At 37.6% G+C, this 16,256-nt stretch overlaps 1 protein-coding gene across 1 annotated transcript in view; it reads left to right on the forward strand.

Moving 5' to 3' along the window:
• SLX4IP (SLX4 interacting protein) overlaps nt 1-16,256 on the forward strand; it is a 176,633-nt gene that overhangs the window by 146,638 nt on the left and 13,739 nt on the right. The window contains exons 5-6 of the mRNA XM_019462516.2: nt 6,120-6,197; nt 9,328-9,416. Of these exons, the coding sequence (XP_019318061.2) occupies nt 6,120-6,197; nt 9,328-9,416 (167 nt within the window). The remainder of the gene's footprint in view (nt 1-6,119; nt 6,198-9,327; nt 9,417-16,256) is intronic.

The following is a 16,256-nucleotide window of genomic DNA, read 5'->3' on the forward strand; positions in this document are numbered from 1 at the left end:
CTTCCTGATAATAACATTCTATTGCTGGATATTTTGTACAGGGAAAAGATTTTTGAAAATCCGAGTCTTAATCACTAGAGCTGTAAGTGTTACCAGCAAAGGCAGAATGACTTACATACTGCATTTTATTGTTATTCACACCTTTGGAAGACTGACATTATAAATCATTACTTTCAAAATCACTGTAAAATTTTTCTGTCTGTATTCATAGATCCTTTCTTACAGTCTCCACCAGCCCCCCCACAGCAGTAGGACAGATAAACAGATGTGCAAATCACTTCTATTCTCTCACTGACCTAAGGAATAAAGGATTTGTTTTAAAGCACTCAGAATAATGCCCGTGGTGTACATATTTTGTTTGACGTTTTAAGCAGAAGAAAGGCACATGACCAAAATGCAATCTGTTTCAAGTGTTTTAGGAAAAAATATATTTCATCTCTGTAAATCTGGAGATTATGCTATCATAGACGTCACTCTTATTTCACAATCCCCATGACTAAAGCAGTTGTGCTGTCAAAGCTGTAGCTTGTGTAGACAGACATCAAATCTGCAGTCACTGATGTTCTGGATCTTCTACAGGGGTGTGAGAAGGATACTGAACGTAAAAGTGGGAATTTCTTTGCATTTTTTTAAAATAAAAGTTATTTCAAAAACAATTATAACCATGGACTTTGAAAAATCTGAAGGTCCTGGAGACCACCTCTTATAACACCTGGCCCTTTCAATTTCATGGATATAATACTGTCTCTGAGGTTGTTTTACAACCCGGAGATGCTTACCCTCTTTGGTAGGACAGTTTTACTTAATGTTTTTAAGAAAGTCATCAACAGAGTAGTTTATACCTGGAGGTGGGTGGAAGGGAAGGAAGAGAGGAGGGAGGGAGGAAAGCAGAGAGAGAAGAAGGAACTGTGCTGGTACTTTTTGTGAAATTCTGTTGCTACCCTATAAGATGAATGGTAATGTCTCCATTTTCATATGGAATGTACTCCTTTGTACCAGGCTCCTTTACTTGACATTTTTTTTTTTTGAGATTTTTTTTCTGATATCGCCTGTAGTTGTAGTTTATACATTTTTAGGGACAGGGTAGTATTTCACCATGACTATGCCCCCTTCCCTTTAAATGTAAGTTTCAGGTGTACATCTTTATAATTCGACATCTGTATACACTACGAAGCTTGTTTAACATCTGTCACTGTCTAGTTAACCCTCTTGACCCATTTCACTCCCCAACTCTGCCCCATAACCACTACTCTTGCTGTTTTGTTTGTTCATTTGTTTGGTTTTTCAGACTCCATGTATGAGTGAAATAATACAGTATTTGTCTTTCTCTGCCTTACTTCATTTAGCCTAATATCTTCAAGGTCCACCTGTGTTGTCGTAAATGGCAAGATTTCATTATTTTTTATGTTTGAGTAGTCCATGGTATAAATGTACCACATCCTCTTTATCCATCCATCTGTCAATAAGCACCTAGACTGTTTCTGTATCTTGGCTATTGTAAGTAATGCTGCAGTAAACATAGTGGTGCATGTATCTTTTTGAATTAGTGTTTTCATATTCTTTGGATAAATATTTCAGAGTGGAATTGAGGGGTCATACAGTAGTTCTGTTCTTAATTTTTTGAGGCCACTATAATTTCCATAGTGGCTACACCAATTTACATTCTCACCAACAGTGCACAAAGTTTCCATTTTCTCCACATCCTCACTAACATTTGTAATTTCTTGTTTTTGTTCGTTTGTTTTTTAGTAGCCATTCTAACAGATGTGAGGTGTTTTCTTATTGTGGTTTTAATATGCATTTTCCTAATAATTGGTGTTGAGCACCTTTGCATGTGCCTGTTGGTCATCTGTATATCTTTGGAGAAATGTTGATTCAAATCTTCTGCCCATTTTTAAATCAGGTTGGTTGATTTGTTGTTGTCAAGTTGTATGAATTCTTTATGTATTTTGGATATTAACTCCTTATCAGATATATAGTTTGCAAAAATCTGCTTCCATTTAGTGGGTTGCCTGTTCATTTTGTTGACGGTTCCTTTGTTGGGTAGAAGGTTTTAAGCTTGATGTAGCCCTATTTGTGTACTTTCACTTTTGTTTCCCTTGTCTTTGTAGTCAGATCCACAAGGATGTTGCTAAGACTGATGTCAAGGAGTTTATATTTTCTTCAAGGCATTTTATGGTTTCAGGTCTTAACATTCAAGTCTTTAATGCATTTTGAGTTAATTTTTGTGCATGGTATAAAATAGCGGTCTAGTTTTATTCTTTCGCATGTGGCTGTCCGATTTTTCCAACATCATTACTGAAGAGACCATCCTTTCTCTATTGTATGTCCTTGGCTTGTTTGTCATAAACTAACTGTCCATATATGTGTGGGTTTATTTCTGGGCTCTCTATTCTGTTTCATTGGTCTGTGTGTCTGTTTTTGTACTGATACCATAGTGTTTTGATTTACTACAGCTTTGTAGTATAGTTTGAAATCAGAAAGTGTGATACCTCCAGCTTTTTTCTTCTTTCTCAAGATTACTTTGACTATTTGGCATCTTTTTTGGTTCCATACAAATTTTAGAATTGTTTATTCTAGTTCTGTGAAGTATGCCACTGGAATTTTGATAGGTGTTGCCATTAATCTGTAGATTATGTTGGGTAGTATAGACATATTCACCATATTAATTCCAATCCATGAACACAGAATATTTTTCCATTTATTTTTATCTTCTTCAATTTCTTTTGTCAGTGTCTTATAGTTGTCAGTGTCTTATAGTTATCAGTGTTCAAGTCTTTCATCTCCTTAGTTAAATTTATTACTAAGTATTTTACTCTTTTTCTGATGCGGTTGTAAATGGGATTGTTTTCTAAATTTCTTTTTCTAATGTTTTGTTAGTTATATATAGAAATACCACAGATTTTTGTATATTGATTTTGTGTCCTGCAACTTGAATGAATTCATTGGTTCTAACAGGTTTTTTTGGTGAATTCTTTAGAGTTTTCTATATATAGTATCATGTCATCTACAAATAGAGACAGTTTTACCTCTTTTCTGGTTTGGATGCCTTTTATTTATTTTTCTTCCCTAATTGCTATGGCTAGGACTTCTGAGACTATGTTGAATAAAAGTGGTGAGGGTGGGCATCCTTGTCTTGGTTCTGATGTTAGAGCTTTCAGCTTTTCACCATTAAGTGTGATGTTAGCTATAGGATTGTCATATGTGGTTTTGATTACACTGAGGTATATTTCCTCCATACCCACTTATTGAGAGTTTTTATCCTAGATGGGTCTTGCATTTTGTCAGATATTCTTTTTCCCCACATCTATTGAGATGATTATGTGATTTTATCTTTAATTTTGTTAATGTGATGTTCAGTGTTGATTGATTTGCAGATGTTGGACCATCCTGGCATCACTGGAATAAATCTCACTTGATCATGGTGTATGATTCTTTTAATGTATTGTTGGATTTGTTTTGCTAATATTTGTTGTGGATTTGGGGATCTATGTTCATCAAGGATATTGAGGGTTTTGTTAGACAATGTGCGTGCCTTAGGGGAGAGGGGCAGAGGGAGAGAGAGAGAGAATCCCAAGCAGGATCTTTGCTTGGTGCAGAACCCAATGCGGGGCTCCATCCCACAACCCTGGGATCTTGACCTGAACCAAAATCAAGAGTTGGATGCTCAACTGCCTGAGCCACCTTTGGCACCCCAAGGATATTGCTTTTAATTTTCTTTTTTTGTGGAGCCCTTGCTCTGGTTTTGGTATCAGGGTAATGCTCACCTTGTAAAATATGTTTGGAAGCTTTCCCTCCTTCAGTTTTTGGAAGAGTTGAAATGGATAGGTGTTAAATTTTCTTTGAATGTTTAGTAGAATTCTCCAGTGAAGCCATCTGGTCCTGGACTTTTGTTGTTGGGAGGTTTTTCAGTACGCTTTCAATCTCCTTACTAGTAATTGGTGTATTTAGATTTTCTATTTCTTCATTATGCAATCTTGGGAGATTGTAGGTTTCTAGGAATTTATTCATTTCTTCAAGGTTGTACAGTTTTTTGGCATATAATTTTTCATAGCAGTTTCTTACAACCCTTTGTATTTCTGCGGTATTGGTTGTAACATCTCTGATTTTATTTGAGTTCTCTTCTGTCTTTTTTCTTGGCAAGTCTAGCTAAGATTTTTCGGTATCATTTATCTTTTCAAAGAACTAGCTCTTTCTTCATTGATTTTTTTCTAATGTCTTTTTAGTGTCTATTTCTCTTCCAGTCATCATTATTTCCTTTCTTCTGTAAATTTAGGGTCTTGCTTGTTCTTCTTTCCTAATTCTTTAGTTGCAGAGCTAGATTGTTTATTTGAATTGTTTGTTTATTTCTTGAGGTAGGAATTTCCCTCATGGAACTGCGTTTGCTGCATCCTATGTATTTTGGTATGTCCTGTTTTTATTTTCACTGGTTGTAGATTATTTTTTAATTTCCCCTTTGGTTCCTTCAATAACCCATTGGTTGTTTAATTATTTGTTGTTTAATATTTTTATATTTTTTCTTATTTCTTCTAATGAATTTCTAGTTTTATACCATTGTGGTTGGAAGAGATGCTTGATATGATTTCAGTTTTCTTGAAATTATTGAGATTTGTTTTGTGGCCCAACTTGTGATCTGTCCTGGAGTATGTTCCATGATCGCTTGAGAAGAATGTGTATTCTTTTGGATAGAGTGTATATATCTATTAAGTCTGTCTGGTCTAACGTGTTATTTAAAGCTGATGTTTCTGTTTTAATTTTTTGTTGATGTTGTCTGGATGATCTATCCATTGATGAAAGTGGGGTATTAAAGTCTCCTGGTATTACTGTATTGGTTTCAATTTCTCCCTTTAGGTCTGTTAGTGTTTGCTTTATATGGTGCATATATATTTATAAATGTTACATTTTCTTATTGGATTGACATCTTTATGTAATGCCTTCTTTTGTTTTTTATTACAGTCTGTTTTAAAGTTTATGTTGTTTTATCTGAGTATACCTACTCCAGCATTCTTTTCATTTCCATTTGCCTGGAATACCTTTTTCCATCCCTCACTTTCAGTCTGTGTTCTTACTTCTGAAGTGAATATCTTGTAGGCGCATATAGATGGGTCTTCTTGTTGTTTTTTGATTGTTTGTTTGTTTGTTATCTATTTAGCACTCTGTATCTTTTGACTGGTGATTTTAGACCATTTACATTTAAAGTAATTATTGATAAGTATATGCTTATTGCCATTTTGTTAATTATTTTCTTGTTGTTTTTGTAGTTCCTCTCTATTCCTTTCTTCTCTTTCTCTCTTCTTTTTTGGTTTGATGGCTTTCTTTAGTGTTATCTTTAGATTCTTTTCTCATTTTCTTTTTGTATTTATTATGTATTTTTTCCTCATGGTTACCACAAGGTTCACATAAAATATCATATGTAAATAGCAGTCTGTTTTAAGTTGATAGCAACTTAATTTTAAATACATTCCAAAACTTTACCGTATTACTCCTTTCCCATGTTTTATATTTTTGATGACACATTTTACATCTTTACATTTTCTGCTGCCTGTAACTAATTATTGTAATTTGAGGGAAATTTACTACCTTTGTCTTTTAACCTTCATGCTTGCTTTGTAAGTGCTCGCTCCACTACCTGTGTTATATATTTTACTTTTCCAGTGAGATTTTTACTTTAATATATGGTTTTTTTTGTTATAATTAATAGTTCCATTTCTCTTGGGCTTAAAGAAGGCCTGTTAGCATTTCTTGTACGGCCGGTTAAGGGGTGATGAATTCTTTTAGCTTTTGCTTTTCTGGAAAGCTCTTAATCTCTCCTACAGTTTGGAATGATAATCTTGCTGGGTAGAGAATTCTTGGTTGAATTCATTGTAACAGATAAAGTAACTGAGCCACTTAAGGCACTGGAGACAATCCCAACCAGGTGCTCTGGCCAGTCCTCCTAGAAGAGCTCATAGTGTAATATTTACCCCTTTCTCTCATGTGAATCCCTCTATTGATTCTTTTTAATCTTTCATTTGTTAAATAATTATTGAACACATACTACATGGTAGGCACTAGGGAGGGCTGTGGGATTTAGTGGCAAACAAACTTGTAATCTAATGATATCCTCTTTTACCTTATAGGTTATGGCTTTCAAATCACAGCCTATTTCCTCAAGAGAGGGATACGCCTCCACTGTTTCAGAAGTTCACAGAATACTGGTAAGAAGCTGATATCTTGGATTGTCAAGCATTTTGCACTATTAGCTTGTCCTAGAGAAGGAATGAAAATTAAGGAATGAATATTACAACTTTCTTCGTTGCCTTTGTAAAATTGAAATACTGATTGAGAGTATTTCTAAACATTTGTGATTTTTTTTTTCAATTTTCACTGTTTTACTGCCTGTCTGAGAACTGTGAGCTGGGCCACATCAGGCTTTACTTTCCTGCTGCATCTCAGCACTTTCATTGAGCTTCCAGAATGATTTGACAGGCAGTTACACCATGAATCACTTCATCTTGATGCACACCAAGTCCCTGGGATACAGAGCAAGTGTGTACACGAGAAAATGCTTTCCCAGCCCAGAGCTGTCAGAGCCTTTCTTAGGTGTGTGACAAGGCCAGCTTCCCCCCTCCTTTCCCCCAGGTCAAGATGTCTGCTGAGGAAATGATGTCAAACACGTCCAGCCAACAACAATAAGGTCAGATGCTAATGACAATTCTCCAAGCTGATCTGAACATTGGAAAGAAACTCTAACTGAACTTCCTTGGATGACTTTAATATATAAGATATGAAACAAGGACTTTGAAAATAAACTGTATGGAGGTTTGCTCTTGGAATCTTCACAATTATCTACACTTTTTAAACTTTAAGTGTCACTCAAATATATTACTCTCTTACTGGGGCTTTCCACTTTGTTCAATTCTCTTAGTAAAATAAGCACTTAACCTGGTATCTGTCTGTTAAAATGAAGGCTATCTGTATGGTAAAGATTGCTATTGCCTAAATCTTTATTTAAATATTAAAATGATAAAAGTTTCAGTTATGACTTAAGCAAAGAAGAAGTGTACAGAGGTTGCTTTCTGTTTATATAATACCTGGCTCCAAAATGTTCAAAATGCATCATTCTAGTATTGTTACTTTTCAGAGGAAGAAATGGAAGGACAAAACAGAGAAATTATTGAATAGAACTGATCATTTTTATTTAAAAAAAATTTTTTTTAAACATTTATTATCGAGAGACAGAGAGAGACAGAGCATGAGCGTGGGAGGGGCAGAGAGAGGAGGAGACACAGAATCCAAAGCAGGCTGCAGGCTCTGAGCTGTCAGCACAGAGCCCGACGCAGGGCTCGAACTCATAAATCGCGAGATCATGACCTGAGCCGAAGTCGGATGCTTAACCGACTGAGCCACCCAGGCACCCCAGAACTGATCATTTTTAATTTAAATTCTGATCCGCTAGTATTTCAATGTCATGATTTTTGGCTGGCAGGCTTAGTTCCCCCTTCCAGAAAGTGGGAAGCAGACTACTTATCACTTACTTCAATAAGAAATTTTAAGAATTAATGAATAAATATCAATGACTTTATTTATTATTATTATTTCTTGTTTGTTTTTAAATCTATCCCTAGTCTCTTACGAGATAGAACATCTAAGAGGGGTCGAAGTTTCAACACACTCAGGCCCTCTGAAATGGAGATTTCTACATGAGGAGGACTAGTGGGAGTGAGACCAGAAGGACAGGTTAGACCCCACTCATGGAGGGCTTTGAAGTTTGCACATCATGTTATGGGTACTGAGGATCCACAATGGGGTTTTGAGCAGGATAAGTGGAAATATTTTTTTAGAACTGTTAACCTGCTTGCACTGAGTAGGATGAATTAGAATAGGGAAGAGTGATCACCAAGGAGACAGCAGTGGTCCAGGGGAGAGGTAAGGAGATGGCTATTACTAAAACATCAACTCATTAGGCCTTTGGTGTAATTTAACCTAGTCAGGTGGTGTGGTGTTAACTGTGTTTAAGTTGTGTGTATATGTAACCACTACCTTCATGCTTGGCTTCTATCAGTCAGTCCCTCACGTTGTCATTCATTGTTGGAAATGAGCAAAGTATGTGAAAAGCTTCACTTATTTGATTCATAATATCCCTCTTTAAAAATGTTGGTCATATCTAAGAGGGAAGTTTTCTCTTTTAGAAAAATGTCTTTGTGTTATAAATATGATATATAAGTATTATGAAAAATATGAAAGCAATACAACCAAGTATAAAGACAGGAGAAGATCCTTACCTCCCACCCAGAATATATACTATTAGCATCAGCTAAACACCACTCCAGACATAGGTGGAGGCTGCATACATAAGTGAATTCATGAATGGATGGACAGACAGATGAGAGGAGGAGAGATACAGATGCCATTTACCATCTTATATTCTTATTTCATTGAATGTTGGGGTGTCCAGCTCTGAGATTCCTGCAGCCCTCCCCCCAACCCAGCACTTCTTGCTTTAAGAAGTTGTAATAATAGGGGCACCCGGGTGACTCAGTCAGCTGGGTGACCGACTTCGGCTCAGGTCATGATCTCACAATTTGTGAGTTCTGCCCTGCGTAGGGCTCTGTGCTGACAGCTCAGAGCCTGGAGCCTGCTTCAGATTCTGTGACTCCCTCTCCTCCTTGCACTCTGTCTCTCTCTCTCTCAAAAACAAATAAATGTTAGAAAAAAATAAAATAAAAGAAGTTGTAATAATAGAGTAATGTGACTGAGGTGTAATTATATCATCTTTGCTCTTGCATATTTTACTATTTCCTTATTATTATTCATATTAATGACACTTCTCCATTCATTGCCTGATTCAGATTGGGCATTTGCCCTCTAGTGTAGCGGACCCATCTAAGACCAGTTGACTAAAGAGATGATAAGTAAACTAATTAGTGAGAACATTGATGAGTCATGTTTTCAGATTTTATCCCATAGTCTTCCTCTTTCTGTATAATTCTGCACACTCGTTAGGAAACGTTGATCCTATTTCCCAAATGTGAGTTCTGGTCAGAAAACAGCAAACTGTCACAGAGGGAAGGCTGCAAGGGCCCTTCCCTGCCTGGGGGTTTCATGGGATATAATCTAATGGTCCAGGGGCTCAGGTGGACCTATCTGCAACCTCCTGGCTGCTCCCTAGAGCTCTGTGCTTGCCCTGCCCTCCTGATGGCAAATACTGAAAGGAGACGAGGAGAGAAGACATGTGTCTTATGTATATACATATTTTAGCTGTAACTTAAAAATCTGAGAACAAGCATTTCTGTGTTCAGAGATTTTTGATGCCTTTAGTAACTTGATTTTGTTCATTTTGTGCAGAGCTCCGTGTATTTCCTGACAGATTTGTGGTCTGTGTAAGTCAACTTTCATTCAGTAGTGATCTTATGGCAAGTCAGAATGAAGAACTGGTATGTACAAAAAAATTCTATAAATAAATTTGCTTAAAACTTACTGTAAAAATAGAAAAAAATATTGTCTTCTGTTATCCTTGGGCCATTCATTGAGCACCCAATGAATGTTTTAAGGGACCAAAAATGTCCTACCTCTTTTTGCATGATAATATTAACTGATGTGTTTTGTTTATTTTGTTTTGGTTTTTTTTTTTTTATTCTTCCTGAAGTCCCCTTGAAAATTCAGTTTATCAGCCATATCTTTTAATATCATTTTTTTTGTATCAGTTTTAATGAGAAAGGAACATATCACAAAATCTGGGATGGTGCTTATGATAATGTTCAAATGAGATAAAGCAAGGTCTTTAAATGAAATGAAGGAAAATCCACATGTTTCCACTGGAAGCTTTCATTGGGGTCAGCGGCTTTGAATTTTATTCCATGGTGAATCACTGACATTTTCATGAGAATCATACTTTTCCCCAGTGTGTTGTTTCTTTGCCGATAGGGTTAGTTTTCTCTCTCCTTTCTCAGGCTGTCTCAAGCTCCATCAGGTCCTGCCTGTTTCGTTTGTGTTTCATTGGAGTTCTCTCTTCAGATAAATAGATACAGAAAACTCCCCCTTCATGTTGTAACTTATAGCTGTGCCTTGTAAACTTAACATATGCCTTTGAGAGAGTCTCCTTGGAGGGTGTGTGTGAGTGTGTGTCACTGCAGCCACAGTCCATTCTCTCTGAACTTACCTCGGTGCAAACTTTTTTTTCATATTTTTGGATATATCACTTGAACTTTAACAAAGAAGAAAACAACTAGGAGACATGAAACCTGGACATGAAGTGTGACAGGATTATGATGCTTCTAAAATAATTTATGGGAATATTAGATTACCCCTTATGTTTATTATTTTTTAATCCATATGAAATGTGACATTTGGCCCACATGGTCTAAAACCAGCTTCTTACCTCATCTGAAATAAACAGATGGAGACTAGAAGGGTGAATTAGAGACCTAGGAAAAGTAAAGAGCAGAAATGCTTTTATTTGGAGATGAGCCTTTTGGAAAAACCAGTGGGACCCTTATTTCTTCATCTGTCAATTAAATGACATAAATGAAGCAAATTTGTTGAAGAGTATTAAAAGTGTATTCTTTGAGGTTTTTCCAGGATGTTAGAGTTATCTCAGTAAGTTAATAAATACAAAAATAGTAATGCTGTTGGCAAATTAATATAATATAACTTAACTGATTCTCAGAGCAGTGAAGAAATTGATCTTTGGTTTAAGAAAACAACAATTAACTGTACCAGGAAGTGTTATTGCTTCAGATGGAAAAAAGAAGAAATTAGATCTTATATGATATGTAATATTAATACGTAATATCTTAAATTATTAAGGGTGAATTAAAACATCTCAATACAAATGAAATGTTATCCTCCTTTGGGGCACCGGTATTTATACAGATCCTGATTTTGCTATAGCTGCTGTCAAATAAATCCTATAATCTGGAGGACTTCCTAAAGGTTAAGCATTTTCATTCTGAAAAGTTGACTAGTCTAGTCTGAGCCTTTTACACAAGCCAGTTCAATTTTCTTCTCTTCAGAATGTTCTGACGTTTAGTGATAACACTATCAGAGTTAACCAAAACGGCTTATAAAGAAAAGTACATTTATATCATGAGGATCGTTCATTGTTTTCAGTGACTCTCTTTAGATGTGGTCAGTCTCTGTCTCTTCAGCTGCTCTTTTCCCCACCTATGTGCCTTCACATACACGCTGTCCCAGCCACACAAGTGGGAGTCTGCTAACGCTCAGCAGCACTACACAGCTCCCTCCCTGGACATAGGCTCTGTGCTTCCCTTCTGGCTGGCCAGCTCACCTGCACCTTCCCTCCTAACAGGCCTCTCGTCCACCACTTCCTCAAGCTTGTTGCCCCCAGAAACAGTAAAATATCCAGGCCTGGAGAAGGACCCTCCTGCACACTGCCCATCGAGCTGACAACTTGGTCCCTCCACCACATGTGCCTTGGAGCTTTAGCCTCATTCATGTTTGATCTCTGAGGAGCCCACCTGTCTCAGCCATTTGAGGGTCAATAAACCATCCTTCCTTCCCAGAATTGCCTTCTGTCTGAGAGAAGGCGTGCGTAGTCCTTGATATATACTTCAAATGCCCAAAGCCAGTGATATCTGGCTCCTCTGTGAATATTCCTTGAACTTCCAGAAAGCTTTGGATTCTTTATCAGTTTACACTGATATTCGCCAAAGGGCAGGATCCATCTCATTTCTCTTGGTAATTATTCTCCAGGACTATTTGACTGGGAAGGCCTGGGAAATTGGCTTCCTAAATACTGTATTGGAGATACGTTTTTGTCAAGAAACAGCAGTTATTTTCCTCTAACTGTTCACTGAACTTAGTTCTCTATGGCCCCAGAAGTGATGGGGGAGTGAGCCAGTACCTGAGCAACAACCTGGGAACCTTGCTCGTGCTGTGAGTAGTAGATTCCTTTTCTTTCATCTCCCCCCCCCCCCCCCCCCCCCCGTTCTGGTTCCTCAGTGTCTGAATGACTGTTGGTTAGGTGATCCTGGGGGTGCCTATTCAGAACTGCTCTGCCAGGGGATTCTTTGATCCTGTACAGAAGCTGTACCCAGCTCCCCAGTTCTTAAAGGTGGCTACACAAAAGAACTGCTGATCCAGATCAAGCAGTACAAGGGGAGTAAGCCCTCTCCTTTGGGAGGCAGAACGAGTGCAACCATGCCACCCGCTAATAGCCTTCCCCCAGCACCAGGGAGGTCTGTTACCCTAATATCAGCATCTCTCTCGCCCACCAAGGGGCACTGGTGCAGCGAGATGCTCCGTGTTGCAATAGTTCTGCACCAAGTGCCCACATGCCAGGGATGTGGGAATTGTGATGTGTACTTTGGGAAGAAGGGGCATTATTATGGGATGAGTCACTGTATTTTTCTTACTACAGTTTCTCATAAGAAATCTCGAGGTCCTTGTAGCCTCAGTTTTTGGCCTATTGCTAAGAATGGAGCGGGGAAGTTGTTCTGAGAGTTTTTACCTTTTGTTTTGTTTTGTTTTGTTTCATTTTCCTAGCAATATGAAAAACATAAAGTAAATTTTGGTTGCACTCAGTTATATCCCATTTCAACAATATTTTCTTTCATATTTACAAACCCAGGTCCCTGTGTAGAGGCTGTTTGTTTGTTTGTTTGTTTTTCCTTTTCCTCAAATGTAAAGCTCTGGGGCTTGGGGAAATTAAAAATTATTTATTATTTTTTCTATTTCTTTATTAGAGAAAATAGCCAATAATCACCAAAATAATTACTTTAGAAAATAATGACTTTATTGTGTAAGTAGAACTCTGTATGTATCTGGGACATTTCAGGGTCAGCACAAAGCTATTATCTCATAGAGCATTGGTTACAGGCACACTCACTCTCTGGAGATCTTTCCCATCTGTTCTTACCACCTCACTTTAACATAATTCGCTAAGTGCTGGCTCCATGCCAGGAAGTCTGCTAGGCACTAGGGAAACAAAGAAAAACTAAGAAAGTAGAGTTTGTAGTCTGCCTTCAAGGAGCTTCTAGTCTGCCAGATAGGGGGCACTGAGTTATCCTGGTGACCTAAAGATGTATCCTTTCTGCACTGTAATGGATCCTCTGCTATTCAGAAGAATGTCCAAAATTCTGAGTTACTTTCTTACTCTTAAACCTAAGCTATAAGTCTGTGATTCTTTTGGAAATTAACGATGGCATTTAGTATACCAGTGCTGCCCTTGAGTGTATATATAATAAAGATATTGGAGTTCTCTGCCTCATGCTTCACTGGGGTTGTGGCTGAGCTGTGACAAAAGCCATCAAGGTTCAGCAGTCATACCCAGTCACACACGCTAGGCCCTCGCTATAGCATCAGCTGGGTGGAAGGATCCCTGGCGTGTCCTGACGGGAGACACTATTTATGTACTAAATTGAACACTTAAGTCAAACTACTGTTTAATGTTAAAGAACTCTTCTGGTTTATGAGTATAAAATTGAAATGAGAACGAGTCTAAAGAAGTAATAAACTATGCTAGCCTGGGTTATTTTTAGCTTGACTGTCCTAATTGAACCTCTGTGGGCCTTAGCCCTCATCTCTCAGTCAAGGGGGGAGGATATCAAATTATCTCAGAAATCCTTTCTCACACTGAATTTCTGTCAGAGGAAGCAGATGAAAATACAGCTAAAGAAAAACCGTAATTTTGCACAAAAGAGAACTTCACTTGTAGATTTAAAAGCTGTGATAAAAAAAATGGGGGGAGAGTTATATTTTATCTTAGGAAAGATAAAAGAATATATAACGAAACATTTTAGGCCTTATGTTTTCAGAAGAAATAAAATACTTAACAAATTTGACTATGCATTAACTTTATGCCCTTATTGGCAGAATTAAGTTTTTATAAGGAAACTTTGCATAAGTATAAATCAGATCATTTGAGAAAAGAACCCTCCTTTTGTATCAAAAAATTAAATAAGTAGTGGGTGTTTTTTCTAGTTTTTTCATGATGTGTCATAAGCTTTTTAAGAATCCATTCTTCTCATCTTATTGTATTTCCTGAACAATGCTAGTGGTAAATTACTTAGAAGCCATTAACCAGACATTCCTGTAGCACTAGGAAAAGTTCCTTGAGGGGGAAGAGGTTGTTTCCATATTTCACATTTCCCACAGTGTTCTGAACTTAGTTTTTTACTTAATAACTGCTTACCAAAATTGTCCATGTTCATTGTATGAAAACCCTAGAATCCAAATATAAACAAAGAAAGTAAATATCATCCACAACTCCCAACCTAAAGACAGCCTCTGTTAATGACCTAGTCTGTATCCCTCCATACTTGATACTTGATAACTGAGGTCACTATGTACTTATTTTAGCTGAGACCCATTCATTTGTGAATTGTGTGTTTGTGTCCATTTTTCTATTGGTATTTTTGTATTTCACAGACTCCCAACTATATAAAAATTCCTTAAGTAGTAAGAAAAGTAACTTTTAGTGAGTTTATCATTTACCTTTTAATTATATGACACTGTTATGGTAGGTGTCTATGTCCTCAATTTTATGGTTTCCATAACAATTTCTGCCTTTGTGATCTTGCTGTTATGGTTTTCAAAGTTGGGCAGACATTTACTTATATTTCCTTGTATTTTTATGTGATTTGTTTTAATTTGTGATGTGAGGTAGTTTTTATTGTGTATATAGATCAGTATTGTGATAATTGGGGTTTTTAGGTTTAAGGGATGAACATGCTTAGTCGGCCTCTACTAATGGGGCCTCACTTTGGGGGTGCACAAAAGAAGGAGGCTTCTCCAGGGACCAGGCTCTCCTTTTGACCTATAGCAGCAGGACTTCTCCAATGCCCTTCATCTTGCCTTCTGCCCTCCCCTTTTCCAGTCACCTGTGGCCAGTGCTCAGAGCCAGAACATGATCTACAGATAGTTGAGGAACATATTGGGCCACACCCTCAACAGGGCCTACAGACGGGCCCCTTTGCTTGGATTGAGACAGAAACTATACAGAAGCCCTTACATGCCCACCCTTATATGGAATGTCTGAGTGAAAATGCTGGTGGTGGGGATGAGTTATTCTATTGGTTTGGTCTATCTAGAATAGTTTTTCTCGACTGTGACACAATAATAAATTTTTCTCCAGTCAAATCATTTTTTTAAGATTATCCTTTGCTTATTATATGTTACAGTAAGCTGAGGTTTTATCGTCCTTTGCTAATAATAAAATTCTTTCCAATGATTAACCACCAGTTTTTGTGAATGAGATGGTTCATTCACCCCTGTCTCCAGCACCCCTAAGGAAACTGCCCTCTGCTGAATTAGAATAAGATAGGCCAGATGAGCTGGAGTAGGACATATCTAAGTTAGACTAGCTGGATAGAATAAGTTATGATGGGATGTCTCTCAGCCCTCTCATCCTTTGTGCTTGTTCCCCACAAAGTACCTTTCCTGTGCACAGACCCAGGGAATGAAACAAGTAGAAAAGAGATCACACTTGAAATTAAAAGGCCTAGCTTTGGCCACTGCCTCTCTCCTCACTCCCTGGATGACCTTGGACAAATCATTTGGCCTCTCGGAGTGTTGGGCTCCTGACTTCTTGAGCAGAGGTAAAAGTGATGCCTACTATACAAGCCTTCCCAAGTTTTACTAAGGATCAAGTGAGATAGTTAGTATAAAAATGTCTTCTCAACTAGAAAGTACTTATGCAGTATTAATTATATTATCATTTCCATTCTTCCCCGAAAAGTAGTTAATGTAAATGTCATTAACACCAGATTAGTAGATTGTTATATATCTTACCCTGCCTGCTAGAAATGGTAATATCCATCTGCACGTAGTATTTTGCCAAGAAGCTCAGCACTCTCATTTTTTATTTGTCTCCACTTGACAGCCCAGCTTCATTTTGCAGCTATAAAAACAAGTACCAAAAAGTTAAGTTATAAACCCTCATTTAGCCAGCAAGTCAGTGATGAAAGAGGGGTACAATAAGAGTGTAAACCAGTGACCTTCGGTAGGAGCTCTGTGAACCAACATCCAGATTAGGAGGAGGGGTGGGGACCACCAGCTAGAACACCTTTCATTTCCAGTAGCTGCCAGTAGACTCACAAGGAGATACAGCTTTGGAGGAAGGACCCACTCACTTCTCCGAGGTACACAGGAATTGGGAGTCCACAGACTTCTCAGGCCCAAATTCCGAAAAGCTCACATGTTCATCTGAACACCCACAGTGATCACACAGAGTTTGATGTGCAAGTGGATTGTGTTTAGAAAGTTCATTTAGTTAGCAGATGATTTAGAATTCAGTACACATTTTCCCAAGGAAC

Source organism: Panthera pardus, unplaced genomic scaffold, assembly GCF_024362965.1.
Source record: "Panthera pardus isolate Hobbes unplaced genomic scaffold, ASM2436296v1 HiC_scaffold_25, whole genome shotgun sequence".
NCBI lineage: Eukaryota > Metazoa > Chordata > Mammalia > Carnivora > Felidae > Panthera > Panthera pardus.